Source organism: Furipterus horrens, unplaced genomic scaffold, assembly GCF_987537825.1.
Source record: "Furipterus horrens unplaced genomic scaffold, mFurHor1.1.pri manual_scaffold_4, whole genome shotgun sequence".
Classification (NCBI taxonomy): domain Eukaryota; kingdom Metazoa; phylum Chordata; class Mammalia; order Chiroptera; family Furipteridae; genus Furipterus; species Furipterus horrens.
The window spans coordinates 179,731,149-179,747,842 of record NW_028327174.1 but is presented as its reverse complement, the minus strand read 5'-3'; the positions used below and the strand labels follow the sequence as shown (position 1 = coordinate 179,747,842).

General features: G+C 32.6%; 1 protein-coding gene across 1 annotated transcript; it reads right to left on the bottom strand.

Annotated features, from left to right (window-relative positions):
- Positions 1 to 5,266: 5,266 nt before the first annotated feature.
- Positions 5,267 to 16,217, bottom strand: CYLC2 (cylicin 2). Its single transcript, XM_090275245.1, has 5 exons — positions 16,201 to 16,217; positions 10,480 to 10,520; positions 7,730 to 7,851; positions 5,791 to 6,298; positions 5,267 to 5,709 (listed from the first exon to the last, which is right to left on the bottom strand). The coding sequence occupies exons 1-5, from the start codon at positions 16,215 to 16,217 to the stop codon at positions 5,267 to 5,269; spliced, it is 1,131 nt and encodes a 376-aa protein (XP_090131371.1).
- Positions 16,218 to 16,694: the final 477 nt, after the last annotated feature.

The window sequence follows — 16,694 nt, the reverse complement described above, 5'->3', positions numbered from 1 at the left end:
TCATCTTTCATGAGACTTAACTTTTTTTTCTTAAAGTATATGTGATATTGCCAATATTACACAAACACTAAGAGACAGACACATGTACACATGCAAACAGAAGAGGAAAAGACAACCTTGCAAGTATTCATACCTGTACAGGTGATGAGTAACATTGTGCTGTATTCATAGAATGTTATAATAGCAGGAATGACTAAATAATAATCTGTTGTGCCATTTTGATTTTTCACATAAGGAGTCAAGAGGTCTCACGCTTTTTTTTACAGGACATATCCATTTATAAATACATTTGTTTTTGTGTTTCTCATATTTCTTCTGTGATTTTAGTCACATCTGATAATCTTTAACCATCACTGCAAGCCTTTGAAGTGATTTAGTCATATATTCACTGATCAACCTTCCATACAAAATTACAATTCTTTAACATCTGCATTTTACTTTTATAGGTCTAAGTTTTGCTCAAGGCAAAATTACTCAGTAAAACTGGAAAAGTACCTTCCACATACAAAGTGATGAAAAGTCTAGATTGACAATTGAAATATATGGCAGGATTATTGAATAGCAGGTTGTCCTGTACATGGATTTCTACCTTTGGATTAATCTCCCACCCTATTTCACCTCCCTTTTTGGTCTTGATACTAAGGAAACAGACAAAAATGTTAGAGAAACAACCTAGAGTTAGACAACCCATCAGATCTGTTGTTTACTGTTATGCATAAAGAAAATATTAACAAATAACTAAAAGCTAGAAAATTAGATACATCTTAATTAGATACATATTAATTCTTATTTATTGGAGGACTTTATATTGTTTTATTATATTTTTTATTTTAATGACCAATAGCCTGTGTCATATGAATTGTAATTTTATTTTATTTTATTATTTCCATATATGTCTAAGTCAAAACTCATAACCCACATTTGATTCATAAAATACAATTTTGGATAAAAGCCAATATACTCTGCCATAGGTCAGGATCCAAACTGATGAGTAAAGTCATTTTCAGGTGATTCTGGTAGTCCTTAAAAAAGAATTGAGTACCTTCGATCAGATATCAGAGCTACATGTAAAGACTCAAAATATTGCACCTGTACTTTCCCCCCTGAATTTTGGAGGGGAAAAAATCTTTAATTGCTCTAAGGTAGTGGAAAATAAAAAATTACTCATGCCAGTCTGTAAATAGGAATGTTATAAGACTAGATAATATAACTACCATGGTGAGCTAACTTTTGAGATGCATTATAGTTACATTGAGAGGGACCTTGTCAAATAAAATTGGACCATATCATTGTTTGTTAAATAGCAACTTCAGAATTAGAGTTTTATAGGTAGGACTCTGTTAGCCATTCCTTCTTTCAATTGTTAAAAAAATAACTTCTTTCTGGTCAGAAGAAACAATTTGAGAATATCTTAAGTTCTGGAGAATACCCAATTTTTAAAGTCTTCAGCCTTCTTACCCCTAGGCCCACCAACTTCAGTCTTACATCATCTAGTTCAAGCACATTCTAGAGATGAAGGGGTTTCAAATCCAAGAAAGAAAACTACCTATCTTACTTTACAGTCAAAGAATAATTTTGCCTTATATCCTTTCCTCTTCCCTCAAAAAAAGGCAAATCTAACCTCTTCAATGAATAATTTTTTTACAATTCAGTAATATGACAGGAAATCAAATAAGGTGGCAAACAATTGGAAAGTTATTTTTTTTAAATATATGAATTGTCAGTTGGGGTGGGGAGTGCAGCAAAGGGATAAATTGACTCTTTTTTGTGTATTTCTGTATTTTTTTCAAATGCTATTACAAGCATATATAATATAAAAGTACCATTTATCAAATTATACAAATCTGAAAAAGCCATAACTTTTCTAAAGAAAACAAAGCAACATAACATGTAGAAATCCATGTTCTCACCTTAATAAATAACATAAATCCTTATGCCATGATTAGGGATATTGGAATTTCAGTAGTTATCATTCTATGCAATAATAATAAAATTATTAATATAACAGATACTATTTTACAGTAATAATTTTATGATAGAAATTATAACCTATATAACTTTAAATTCTATTTAATAATTTAATAATTTTATATGCTATGCCATAATTTGATACTAAATTTATAAAATTAAGTGTATAGTATTTCTATACAATAACAATATATTTAATTAATTAAATCATTAAAAAATAAACATGATTGGCCCTGGTTGGGTAATTCAGTTGGTTGGAGATTTGTCCCATAAACCAAAAGCTTGCAGGTTCACTTCCCAGTCAGGGCACATACCTATGCCATGGATTTTATCTCTGCGATCCCTGGGTCCGAGGTGTGTACAGAAGGCAACATCTTTCTCTTTCTTTCTCACTCTGTCTCTCACACACCCTCCCTCCCTCCCTTTCTTTTTCTCTAAGACCAAAGATCAATATTGAAAAATATCCTCAGGTGGGGATTAAAATACTAATATTAATAAAAACATGGTTGATCAGGGACAAAAGGTTCTGCTAGCCTGTTTAGACACAATCTTAAAATCACTATGTAGCTTATAAATTCCCATACTTCATCACATTAAAATAAGATAACGCTATATCCTACATTCCAAATAGCCACTAAGTCTCAAAAGTACCCTCTTTTGGAACTTTCCCCTTTCTAAAAGGACACTGATAATTATTTTAGTTTGTCTTTGTTAAGACTGGTATGTTTTGGTTTGGGATTTTGGAGAGGCTTACTCCAAGAACTCATTATTCCCACTAAGTACTCCAAATTATATTGCTTTATTTACCCGACATGTTGTCAGTATATATATACTACATCTTTGAAATAGTTCTGTGCACTGAAAATAAAGCAGTAAATAAGTCACATACTATTTTTTCCTGGTAGAAATTTTATTCTTATGGGGAGACAGGCAATATTTGATAATTATTTAAATTAGATAGGTAAGTATATGGAGATAAATTAGATTAAGAAATTAGGTAGATAGATAGATAGATATACTTATGTACATACATCCAGGAAGACGGTAGTTGTATAGGTTACATAGAAGAGTACAGCAAGTTAGAGGATAGAAGTAGCTGGGTAATACAGAAATGAACAGAGAGAGAATAGGAAGTAAAAGATGTCTGAATCAAAATGGATCAAAGGCCTAAATGTAAAATGCAAATGTATAAAACTCCTAGAAGAAAACATAGGAGCACATCTAGATGATCTTGGGTTTGGTGATGATTTTTTAGATACAACACCAAAGACACACACAATCATGAAAGGAAAAAAATTGATTAACTGTACTTCACTCAAATATTTTTACAAAATGATCTGTGAAAGGCACTGTCTATAAATAAAAAGACATTCCACATACTGGAAATGGATGGAATAACTTAGAAAAATGTATACAGAGAAAAGGAACTATTGTATTTGGCTATATGGAAATTCTTGGTGCCTTTGTTGCATATCCGTAGAATGATAAAGGCAGAAACTCAATTATTTTTCACTATGAATTAAATTTGAATCTACAACATGACTTGAGTATTATGTGAAGGAAGAATCTTAAGACCTTTTTTTTTTTTTTTTTGGAAAGAAAAAGATTTAAAATGAATCCCTAAATCCTCAGAGAGATGCTAACATTTTCAGAAAAGTTTGAGAATCTGCACATGAAATTTTATAAGCAGATAAAGAATGGGGTGTCTCCTGAAAAGGGGAGAGAACTGTAAAGCAGGTTTTGACTCTGTCATTACAGCTCTTATGCTATGGCTGACTCCGTCAGTCAGCAAGGCAGGGCCTCCTAGGAAACCATGGGATACAAGAGCCATTGATCCTTGAGTAGTTGATGAGTGGGACAGAGATTAGTGTTTAAAGAGCAGGCAAAGCGATTATACCTCACTATTTATAGAAAGCTAGTTCTTGAGAGCATGTGGGATAGAATTTCCTTCCTTTACTATCAAGCTTTCTTTTGCATCCACATTTTATGTTGGCAAAATAAAGGGGAAAGAAAAACATTTAGAAAATTGTGCAACAATTTCGAGTTTAAATGTTGAGTTTATCTGAGAGAACGTTTTAAATCAGCAGAGATTTAGTTGTCATTAATTGGGAAGTTCAAGGGTTTGCATTTTTATTATGTTTATTTTTTCACATTAATTGGACTTATGGTCACAAGAAAATTTAATATAGTTACAAAATATGAAGTTAATTGTTTTCACATATAAATAATATGTAGATACTTCACTGTGTTAGACACTGAATGCGGCTTAATCTGGTTTTGTATATGTATTTAGCAATTTATCAGGAATCTGTTGAATATGCCTTATTTAAAGATTCTCAGGTTGGTAATTTGGACAATAATGAAATGTAGAAGAAAAAAACTTATGATAACTAATTGTTAAAGTTATAATATACCATTGGCCAGTCTCTTCTCCCTCATGAAAAATAATTCTACTTCTCTTATCCTTTTCATAAACCTTCATTTATGTGGCGTTTTCACCAAATTCTTTACATTTTTCTTATAATGAGAAAGTGTAAACTTGATAAAATTCTAGTCAAAACCTAAGCAGCAGATTACAGAGATTTTATAAAATGGTATCGATTTAAACCTGTAAATTCATTCAATTGTTTAATCCATTTTGGCTTAAAATAAACTAAAACTAACTTACCAAATGTGTTGAACTTGGCTGGAAGTGGAACATTCAACATCCATTAATCAGGTTGTAGCCATTTCCACTTGAGAGATGGTGGTACAGTTTAACAAGAAAGTAATAGTATTTTTTCTTTTCTTTTTTTGAGGAATGCTACCTTTACTTTGAATTTATATTTATTTGAAAGTAGACTTTCTGAAATTTGTTTGACTTTTTCTCATGACCCCTGTGTTTCTACATTTAAATCTCTGGATGCAACTTCAAAGTTGTTTGACTCTATAGATTCAACACCTGCCTTCTTGAATTGTATTAAAGCCGTCATTGATACTTTTCCATATTCATAGATTCAGTATCATTAACTTGTACATCAGACATGTATATTATTTGAGTCTTTCTAGGGAGTCTTTCATTTAATCCTTTATATCTCCAAATTTGTCATTAGTATTCTTCAAGTCCTTCAATCATCTGTTAATTATTCTTAACATCTTTCATAGAGCTTTATAAAGATTTTCTGAGTCTTTCTTTGTTTTGTTCTTTGCCCCATTTTCAAAAGTATTTAATTATTTGAATCCCCTTTTCATTCATAGATTCAGTTTCAGACTATTAAAACTTTTTTGGCAAATATGCTTCTGAATTATAATACAAGGCCTACTTGCCCTTCTTTGCATCCTTCTTCGCATCCTTCGCATCCTTCTTCGCATCCTTCGCATCCTTCTTCGCATCCTTCGCATCCTTCTTCGCATCCTTCTTTGCATCCTTTTTCGCATCCTTCTTCATATCCTTCTTTGAATCCTTCTTTGCATCCTTTTTTGCATCAGCAGGTTCTGGGTCAGTGTCTGCTTCGGCATCTTTCTTGGCATTTTTCTTGGCATCTTTCTTGGCATCTTTCTTACCCTTGGATTCATCACCTTTTTCACTGGATTTCTTTGAATCTTTTTTCTCATCCTTATCCTCTTTGGCATCTTTTGCATCTCCAGATTCTGCAGTTGGTCCCTTGCCCTTCTTTGAGCCTTTATCTTTTTTGGAGTCTACCTTTGTGACTCCTTTTTCCTCTTCTGCTTCTATACGTGGCCCCTTACCCATCTCTGCATCTTTCTTATCTCTTATGGAGTCTTTCTTTGCATCTCCTTTTTCCTCTCCTGATTCTGTACCTGACCCCTTGTCCTTTGAACCTTTCTTAACTTTTTTGGAGTCTTTCTTTGTGTCTCCTTTTTCCTCTCCTGATTCTGTACCTGACCCCTTGCCCTTTGCACCTTTCTTATCCTTTTTTGAATCTTTCCTTGTGTCTCCTTTTTCGGCTTCTGATTCTGTAATTGAGTCCTTGCCCTTTTTTGAACTTCTCTTATCTTTTTTGTCATCTGGTTTTGCACTGTCTTTTCTTTTGCCTTTTGTTTCTGTTTCCAAATCCTTGTCTTTCTTTGAATCTTCCTTAGTTATTTTTGACTCCTGTAAAACTGTGGATTCAGGTTCTGAATCTAATTTGTCCTTCTTGTCTTCTTCAGCTCTCCTACCTCTTGCTGGAGATAAAGGTTTCTCTACACCTGGGTGATGAGCTGGTTTATATGGAGGCAGTCTTCTGGCAGCTAAATAAACAGATGGTCTTTCGGAAATTTTCATTAAAGACCGGTGCATCCATAATGGTCGTTTAGAGCCTCCCCTTAATAGGTCTTCATCATATTTCTGAAATATTGGTTAGAATAATGATAAATAACTTGTATGGGTTACACAGCTTTTGTTACCAGATACCAAGTACATTTTAACTTTAACCATGAAAAGATTTTAGATTTTAATAAATAGCAAATAAATTGTCGATTTTATAGTTTATTTTTGCTTGTTCAATTTTATTCTATTTTTGAACTAATTGATAGACATGTCTAATGTTGTATCTAATTTCAATTTAGAGTACTTTCATAACTCCCACATGATTGTATGTTAAAATTGATACAGACCTTCACTCACTAATGGCATACCAGAAACTCTGCGCAAGCTGGAAAAGGTTTTTTTTTTTTTTCACTCTGTGTTTTGAGATTCATGATACATCTTGCCTAGACTCCATTCTGAGACTAACTTAGAAACTAATTATTTTCTAATAGCTAATAGTTTTCTGTTCAAGCAGATCCTGGTCTCTGTTGTTACTTTCAAGGTCTCTGGAACTTACCATGCTAACTGTGGTGAACAATAAAAGCCTGAAAACCATCCTGCATGGCAAGATAGAAGTTATCATCACAGAGGAAACCGCAGTAATGAAAGCTGTAACATTCAGTACACATTGACTTGTGCAGAATGGTGCATTTTGTTTCTAACTTGTAGCTAAATATTTGTAAAAACTGAATTGCAATAATAGGAAATTTTGGAAGGAATGTAAACACATAGTGGGGAAATGAATAAAGAAAGAAAATAAAAATAAATTTAAAAAACATGAGACAGAAGAAACCTGGAGCAGTACAGATTGGATACATTTTCTAAAATAAATAAGAGTTGATAATACATTTATCTTGTGAAAACTTTTCTTTCAACATTTTTATATTTCATGATGACTTCAGAAACCTTGGGAAATATTTATCTTCCAAATCCAGAATCCTGAATTCTAAATTATAAGACATGAGGAAGCAATGAAAATTCATCAGAGTATAAAGATTCTAATGAAGGGATTTCTACAGCAGGGGAATATTTTTAGAATATTTATACTAACTAGCTTTAGTGTTAGTATCTACAGATTTCTGTGCTTTTGGAATACTTATTTCCTATAATGTAAGTTTACTGAGCAAATTGTTAATATGAAATAAGAGAAAAAATTTTATACAGTGAAATGCAAATAAAATACACCTACTTTCTCCAAGTAGTAGAATTTGAATTACCTTCAACTTTACTGTTTCATATGACATTTAAGAGCTACATGTGAATTAAATTGCATTGAAATATAAAATTGAATTCCTTAGTTACACTAGCCTCATTTTAAGTGTTCAGTAGTTGCATTGGCATGTAAAGAAATAAAGTATCTGCATCATCACGGAAATATCATTGGTCAGTGGTGATCTATATAGACATATAACTATACATGATTTTACAAGTTTATATCTAAGAAAATTACAGGATTTTTTAAATACTCACAGGAACCGTATTATTTTGTAGTTGGGAAGGTCTTGATCTTATTTTTCTTCCTGGCCGCTGTGGTTTGGGAAATGCCAGGGCAAAGTGTTGTTGATTCCATGATTTTTTGCTTAATTCACTCACTAAAATAAGAAAATGTTAAACATACATTTTAAAGTAAATAACATATCATCAAAACTAATAGGGGAGTTTGGTATTACATATCATGTAAATAAGTAAAGAAATTATTAAAATTCTGTCTTCATTTATTTGGTAATATTTGAAATTCTCTACTATTAATATGAGAAAATAAAAATTGTTTTTTCTTTTTTCCCACCTTTATAGAAAACAACATAAAGTAGTGACTGTAAAACTAATATAGTTTGTAAGATAAATGGAAAGAAACCATTTTCTCTTCCTTTTAGTCTTTCTGTCTAATCCAGTCTAGATTTTTGTTTTATACTCTTTTCTTTTTTTTTGTCTTGTTATTTTTATTTTTATTTCTTTTTAATTTTATTTTTTGGTTTTTCAATTACAGTTGTCCCCTTTTCTCCCAATTTCTCTCCCCCACCCAACCCACCCCCTCTCCCGCAATCATATCCCTCCCCGTTGTCCATGTCCATGAGTCATTTATACACGTTCTTTGATTAAACCCTTCCCTTACTCATCCCCCTTTTCTCCCTCCCTCCTTCCCCCTCCCCCATAATAACTGTTATTCTGTTCCTTATTCTATTTAGTTCATTTGTTTGTGTTGTTCCTTAGTTTCCTGTATTAGGTGATATCATATGGTATTTTTCTTTCTTTGCCTGGCTTATTTCACTAAGCATAATTCTCTCTAGTTCCATCCATGTTGTTGCAAATGGCAGGAGTTCCTTCTTTCTTTCTGCTGTGTAGTATTCCATTGTGTAAATGTACCACAGTTTTTTGATCCACTCATCTACAGGTGGGCACTTAGGCTGTTTCCAGCACTTAGCTATTGTAAACATTGCTGCTATGAACATAAGGGTGCATAAGTTCTTTTGAATTAGGGTTAGGATTTTTCGGGTATAATCCTAGCAGTGGAATCGCTGGTTCAAAAGGCAGTTCCATCTTTAGTTTTCTGAGGTAATTCCATACTGTTTTCCATAGTGACTGCACCAGTCTGCATTCCCACCAATAGTGCACGGGGGTTCCCTTTTCTCCACATCCTCGCCAGCACTTGTTGCTTGTTGATTTGTTGATGATGGCCATTCTGACTGGTGTAAAGTAGTATCTCATTGTGATTTTTATTTGCATTTCTCTGATGGCTAGTGATGTTGAGCATTTTTTTTCATGTGTCTATGGACCTTCTGTATGTGTTTTATACTCTTTTGATTATAATACAGTTACACTGAGAACAGAAAACATGGTAACTACTTCTGCAGCCTTCAAAGTAATTAATACAGTGCCTGTTATAAAGTGTTTAGTGAGTGTAGGATTGATTTTAAATGCTGATGTTTTAGATCAGCAATTTTCAACCAGTGTGCTGTGGCAGGCACAGTAGTGTACTGCAAGAAATTGTAAAACATGCAATACCCGAATATCTAGTCAGGGGCATTGACTCTTTTCCTATAGATAGTCAAATTAAAAAATGACTGCAGCCAACACAACAATATTGTCTGGTGTGAATGAATCAAAATTACAGCCATTTCTTTTGTCAGATAGGCAAAAAATATATTTTTTTGATGTGTGGCAGAAATTTAGTAATTAGTTTATGTGTGTTATGATATGAAAAAGGTTGAAAATCACTGCTTTAGATCTCCTTAGTTTATAATCACTTTTCAGGCTACAAAAGTAAATGTAATATACCCAAGAACTGCATTGTTAAAGGTGGCATTTAAGAAATTGACAAGTAAAGAGTATCTACAGAATTGTGACTGGGGATGTAAAGTTACCTGCAAACTATAATAGAAATAAAGACATTTAGCTTACCAATGAGACAAATGAGAGAGGTATCAGCACTGTGTTTGAATATGTGTGGTAATACTATGTGTAAGTGAAAATAGACTTGTCCTATAAATCTCCTAAAGACAGAAGCAGGAGCAATGAGAAAATATACAGAATGAAAGGCATATTTAAGAACTCCCCAGGCTGATGTGGCTCAGTGAATTGAGTGCCAGCCTGCAAACCAAAAGGTCACTGGTTCGATTCCCAATCAGGGTATATGCCTGGGTTGCAGGCCAGGTCCCCATTTGGGGGCACGTGAGAGGCAACCATACATTCATGTTTCTCTCCCTCTCTCTTCTTCCTTTCTCCTCTCTCTAAAAATAAATAAATAAAAATTTTTAAAAAGATCAATATATTAGGGAAAATTACTTGATGTATGAAGTCTTCCAACAAAATTTGACTGGTGTTGTCAAGTAATGAATTTTTTGGCTAATTTAAACCCTGATAAAACCTATCAGCTGTGTAGAAGAAGACATTTCTGACATGGATGAGAATTTGTTTATCCAATTATTTATGTTCCCTTTTAATTGTAAGATTATCTGATTGAATTATTTCTAACATGTGAATGTCCACATTCATGGTTCTATACATATTTGCTTAAACTTCTTTGGATTTAGAACCAAAATATCTTTAGAAAGTGTTCATTGAGCCCATGAAAAAGGTACCTTGGAAAATAAAAAAGTTGAGTTTTAATAATATTCCATGACAGCTATTGCTTTATCACTGTGAATGGAGGATAATGGTTTTGTATCCTTAAAATTGATCATACATGTTTTTTGAAAAATATATATTGAACGTTTTCTTACCTGGAATGTAATTATCATATGCCCCAAAGTTTACTTTTTGGCTATTAAAATAAGAGGGAAAGGCTTTAATTAATTTATATAATAATTATTCTATTTAATGATCATTATTATGTCTAAGCACCTGCCACCCCCAACTAGAGAATATTTACATTCCCAGATCTCTATTATTATGCAATATTACTTGGTCCCAGAGATGAGAAATGTTTGTGTTTGTTTTTAGAGCAAACTTCAGCAAAGCTAAAACAATAGGCATAAAGCGTAAGAAAAAATCTCCTCAACTTTTCATATCTAAAATACAGACATTTTTAAAATTGTGAAACCATGATTAAATTCATTTCCCTATCTCATGCTCCAAATTTCCTTGCAAATGAATTTTAATTGAGACAGCACTTTGAAAACACTGTGCTTAAGTAAAACCAGATCCTCAAAATATTTTCAGAACTTAACAAAATACAGATCATTCAATGGCATAAATGTGTCTGTGAATGTGTCTGTGTATGTGAGTGAATCAGTGTGCACCACAATATTGACCTGAATTTTGATTTTTCTTTTGTTCTCTAAGAAAATCTGAAAAGTAAAATTGTTGCCAAATATTTTCTATTTATAAGTTTCCATTTGTTTTATATAGGAGCATATTTGTCTCCTCAATGTTAGTTTCATAGTCTACTTTTGATATATTTGTAATGGAGACAAATATAATTTATGAGAGAACTATTTTTCTACAGTTCCCCATTATATTACAAAAATAGAGTCATTATTGGTCTTACACAGACAAACACACAAATACAAACACACATTCGTACCCAGTGTTTTATTTATTTTGACATTACATAAATATAAATAATAAATTACATTAAAAAAATATCTTGATAACTACGTTAAAGCTCTAGTCCTCAACAAAAAATCTGGCACATTTTAAAATGTATCAGTCTTTAAAAATTCTGAATGAAATAACTGAATAAAATTTACGTTGTGTTGACTACTTATCTGGTCTTATGTTTTGTTTTGTTTTTAATCTGAGGACATGCATTAAAATTATTTGCCCCACTATATCTGAATCTCTAGTTTTGGATCTAACTAATGTATATTTGTACATTGCTGAAGAAATTTTAATATCCAACCATGGTTATGAACTCTGTTCTAAATGCTCTGAAAGATGAAATATTTCAGGTGTATGAAACAATATCATTAAATTTGAGATTTAAAAAACATTACATAGGCATGGCCCATTAATTTCTTGTATAATTTCTAGTTCATATTTTTTGATCACCAAGCAATTGAATTAGAAATCAATAAAAAGTTATATAGAAAATACACAGAAATTGGAGAGTAAAGAGGGCTGATAGAAGAAGATTTGATTCATTTGAAATATGGTGTGATGGGCGAGCTGTTACAGATACCTTGGACTGACAGAAAGACAATCAAGTGAGTCCTAGAGCAAATTCTGCTTGAAACACTGCCGGAAGCAAAAATGACAACACTGAAGCTGTCCTACCACAGGCATATCATGAGGAGGCAGGGATTTTTGGAAAAGGCAATAATGTTGGGAAAAATAGAAGGCAGCAGGCAAAGAGGAAGACCAAATATGAGATGGATTGACTCCAGAAGAGGAGTCCCTGAAATGAGTCTACAGGAGCCGGGCAGTGCTGTTGAGTATAGGACATTGTGGATATCACTCATTTATAGAGTCTTCAGGAGTCTCAGCCAACTTATTGGCATATAACAACAACACAAATACTTGAAAAGTAAACAGTTCCGTCTAAACCAGTGCATACTTATTACAAAAAGCAACTTAACAATAATATATTGAAAATTGTGGAATACTACGTATACATATAGTTCATGCAGTAGAAATTATAGCTTTGTTTCCTTATATTAGAAAAAGTTTAAAATCAATGTTTTAAATCTCTGCTTTAAAATTAGAAAAATATTGAACTAAAGTTAAAGGGAAGAAATTATAAAGCTACAAGCCAAAATCAAGGAAAGAATAAACAAAACTAGAGACAATTTAAAATGATAAAATTTGGGTTTTAAAAATATATATATTAAAATGAGTTACGTACCATGTGATTTTTTAAAATAAAGTTAAACTTATACATGTTCTATATATGATTCATCATTTCCACTACTACTTTACCAAGAAAATTCTACAAAAGAATTGGACAAAATATGTATAGCAGCTTTATTCATAATAACCCAAAACTAAAGTAACTCAAATATCCATTAACAGGAGAATGCACGAACTGTGGTATAGTCATGTTAATGACATACTTCTCCACAATCTAAAGGAATGGCTTACTGATGTGTGCAACATAACAACATATTCAAAAAATAGTTATACTGCAAGAAAAATATCAGAGACACAAAAGCATATACTATATGATATAACTTCTGTGGATTTCAGGAGCAGGCAAGACTATTTCTGGTAACATAACAGCTATTTGTGGGAGAAGGGCAAAGTCGATTGACTGGAAACTGGCACAATGTAACTTCCTGGTGTGGCTGATAGTGTCTGTTTCTTAAGGTTGGTCACGATAGTGTTAGTAGCAATTCAATATACTTAGATCTCTTTCACTTTTATTGAAAAGAGCTTATAGGACACCCAAACAGCAGTGATCCACATAACTGTATGTAAATTTACATATGTAATAAACAATTAAATTTATTTAATCTTTTGGAACTAGGGAGCATTTTCAAACTCTTTCCTCTAAGTCTGCTAGTGGCAGCATCTCTCCCTTGCTTCTCTGGAATGTTCAAGAAATTTTCTAGAACCAGAATGCATTTAGATTCAGTTTGTGAAGTTTATTATTGAAAAAAATAATTAGTGTATGTTTTATTATTATTTTTACTTAGCATTCATTTTAGATGAATATATGTTTATTTTCATTCTTTTGAAATAAGTCCCTCAAGATTCTGAAGATTGTCTAATTGAATTACTTTAAAAAGAAGAAAAAAATGCAACAATTATGTCAAATAGATTGTTCAATACAACTAGTTCTTGAATTAAGGTCTCTGGACACATATATAAAGAAACAAATAGCTAATACTTCATCTTAACCAAAATGAAATGGCATACACAGCTACAAGCCTGCCTTCATTTCAGGTAGAACATTCATTCATTTTAAGATGCCTCAGTGTGCGTGAGCTTTTTTATGTAATGAAGATACCCATTGTCAGCTTTATGAAATTACTGTGTTAATGACTTAGGAAGGGAAGCTAGGCTTTTGTTTTCCTAAGTAATAAGCTGAGATCCCAAAGTTGGAGACATGAGGAACTTTATTATTTAGGAGAAAGGCCTATTTCTGAATTACTCGTGAAAAAAAATTTTTTTTTTCTTTTTTAAAGGTGTGAACATTTAACCACCTTTGTGTTTTTCTTTTATTTCTGGTCTGAAAACTTTCAATGTAAGTACAAAATACACTTGTATTTTCTCTTGCCTTTAACTATATATCTGGATATCTTTTTAAAATGTGTAATGAATTCAAAGAACTAGGCCCTCATTAATGTATTTTCTACTGTTTCATTTGAAATGCCCACAATCTGTATCTGTGAATATTGCAAGATATCTTGCCAACAGGCTTTGGATTTTTGGATTCTGCATTAGATGTGTGGCAAGTAAGTTTGTACAGGTCTTGGCAGAAAGTTTCCCAAGGACTGACAGGAGCCTAAGTCACTCTTCTGTATTTGCCAGAGGGGTCTCCACATAAAGGTAAAGGTCAATTGCCACGTTGTTATTGTCTAGTTGAGACATGGTTGTGTGATATGGTGAGATCTTCTGTCATTTTCTAACATCTTTTAGAGCAGTGTTTCTCAACCTGGGTTTATTTTGGATTCCCTTCTTCAGGGTACATTGTACAAAGTCTGAGATATTTTTGGTTATCACAGTTGTGGGTGTGCATGTATCCATGTGCACTTGCATGCTGATACTGGCATTTCATAGGTGCTTCTAAGCATCTTACAATGTATAGGACAACCCTTACGCCCAGTTCTCAACTCCAATAAAGAATAATCCTGCCCAAAATGTCCATAGTGCCAAGGCTGCTGATAAACCTTCTTTGTCAGGGTGAAGCCATAGGTCAAGATAGTAAAGACAGGTCCTTATTCATGCAATTCAAGAGAGTAAAAGATAAACTGTCTAGTGGATATAAGCTATGGAAGCTAACACTGGAAGTTAAAAAGGTTTTATCTACCACTGATGCTAAATCTTTAGGGAAATCTCTCCCACTTCCTTCAGAAGTCTTAGAACTACTATTCAGTATTAGGAATGAAAGTACTGAGTTGACTGACGCAACCTGAATTAGAGCAAAGGGAAGAGGAGGTGAACTCCTGAGCAGGGTTATTGAGGTCTGGGCCGATGACTATGTTAAAATGTAATAAGTAGAAAGAGGAAAAACTGAGCTCACAGAGGAGAATTTTCTTTATCAGCTACAACTTGGTTACCATGGCAGGCTTATTAGTTTACATTTAAGGTCTTGTCATTGTTAGAAGAATTCAGAGGAAAGAAAAAGTAGAAAATTAATTTTTACATCTCAGCCTTTCTGTTAAGTGAATTAGAAGTTACCACTTGAATCCAAGGAAATATGAACTTTTATTAAGGATTTTGTGTGCAATTCATAGGTTAACAATCGGGCCATTTGATTATGAATTTAACCACACTTTCCTTCTACAAGACCATGAATTTTGGGATTATGCCAGAAATCCTCATAAAACCAAAAATAACTTTTTAAGCATTGTGGTGGTGAAGTTCTTTGAAAGTTATGCAGTGCTCATCATAATAGCAATGCCATCAATACTTTATTGTGTTTAAACATTTAAAAATAATTATAATAGTTAATTCTGTCATGTTATGTTCCCGAACATAGACGATTGGGTACTAGTTGACAATTCACTTGGGGCCTCTAATGTAATCACGACAAATACAGTCAAACCTTTTACTGAGGTATGTTCTTTATGTAATAATGAAGTAGGCACCAGTGCCTAGGGGAAGCCTGCTTTATTTGTAATTATTTTCAAGATTGATGTTTCATCTTTCCATTAACAGTACAATCCAAAGAAAACTCAGTTACACTTTCTTTTATATTCCAGAGTTCTATACCTTTGCCTTTATTTCATGTCTTCACAGTAAACAAACAAACAAAAAGTTACATAACTGAAAGATTTTCTTCCCTTACTTAATTTTAACACAAAATAAATCAAGTATTAGGAAACAACTATCATTGAACTTTCAATTCTTGATTATTATTTTCTATTTGTCTTCTTTGTGTTGGGCTGCCCCACTTATTAGCAAAGGTTTGGTACCCTTTTCTCATGTCTTCTAAAGGTCAGTAGCACTTTTCAATCACTGTCATATTTTTTTTTAATCCCATAAATTTCCAAATGACCCTAAAGGAGTCATTTGTGACAGTTGCCTGAATGAGAATGATGAATTATTTTATTTTTTATGTTCCAAAATACAATGTAACAAAAAAAGAAATAAAGAATCACATGGAGAAAGATTAATCTAAAGCTATGTCTATATTTTACTGAAGTGAATGAGCTAGTTAAGTCTTGGATCAAAACAACCTATTACATTGCTTGAGAATGTATTTGCTAAACATATTCTCTCTTATTATTTATCAATCGCATGACAATGTAACAAACATTTCTTTACACTAAAGAGAATAAATGTAAATCTAACTAGAACATTACTTTTAAAACATAAAAGTTGAAAAGAAGACTTACAATCTTGGTACAGACATTTTCCCCAACCACAGCTTGCCAGGACTTAAACATGTATGTTCAAATTAGTGATGTTGGAGGTGACATCATAAAGAAACCAAGGGCAATACCAGTTACAGGGGAAAACAGGAGGATCCACATTTACTTGTGTTTTAACAGCCTCTAGTAATCTGTCTAAAATTGGTATCTACCTTCACTCTTTATTAGTGACTGAATAACAACTGGTAGTTTTAAAATAGCTCACTGTTTTAACAGTTTAAAAAATACTTGTTTCAGTTTTTCATGTAGTTTTGATTTATTGACCGACCTGACAGAAGAATGAATCTCAGGATTCATCTGTTAAAATCAGTTGTAATCATAACTTTCCTGACATTCATGTGTCTTTTGTTACATTCTTTACATAACTTGACATTGTCTTTTCCCATCTTAACCTTATGGGTTGCTTGCTCATAGATAACTAGATTATAAAGAAGGCTAGATGTTTACTAAAATCATCT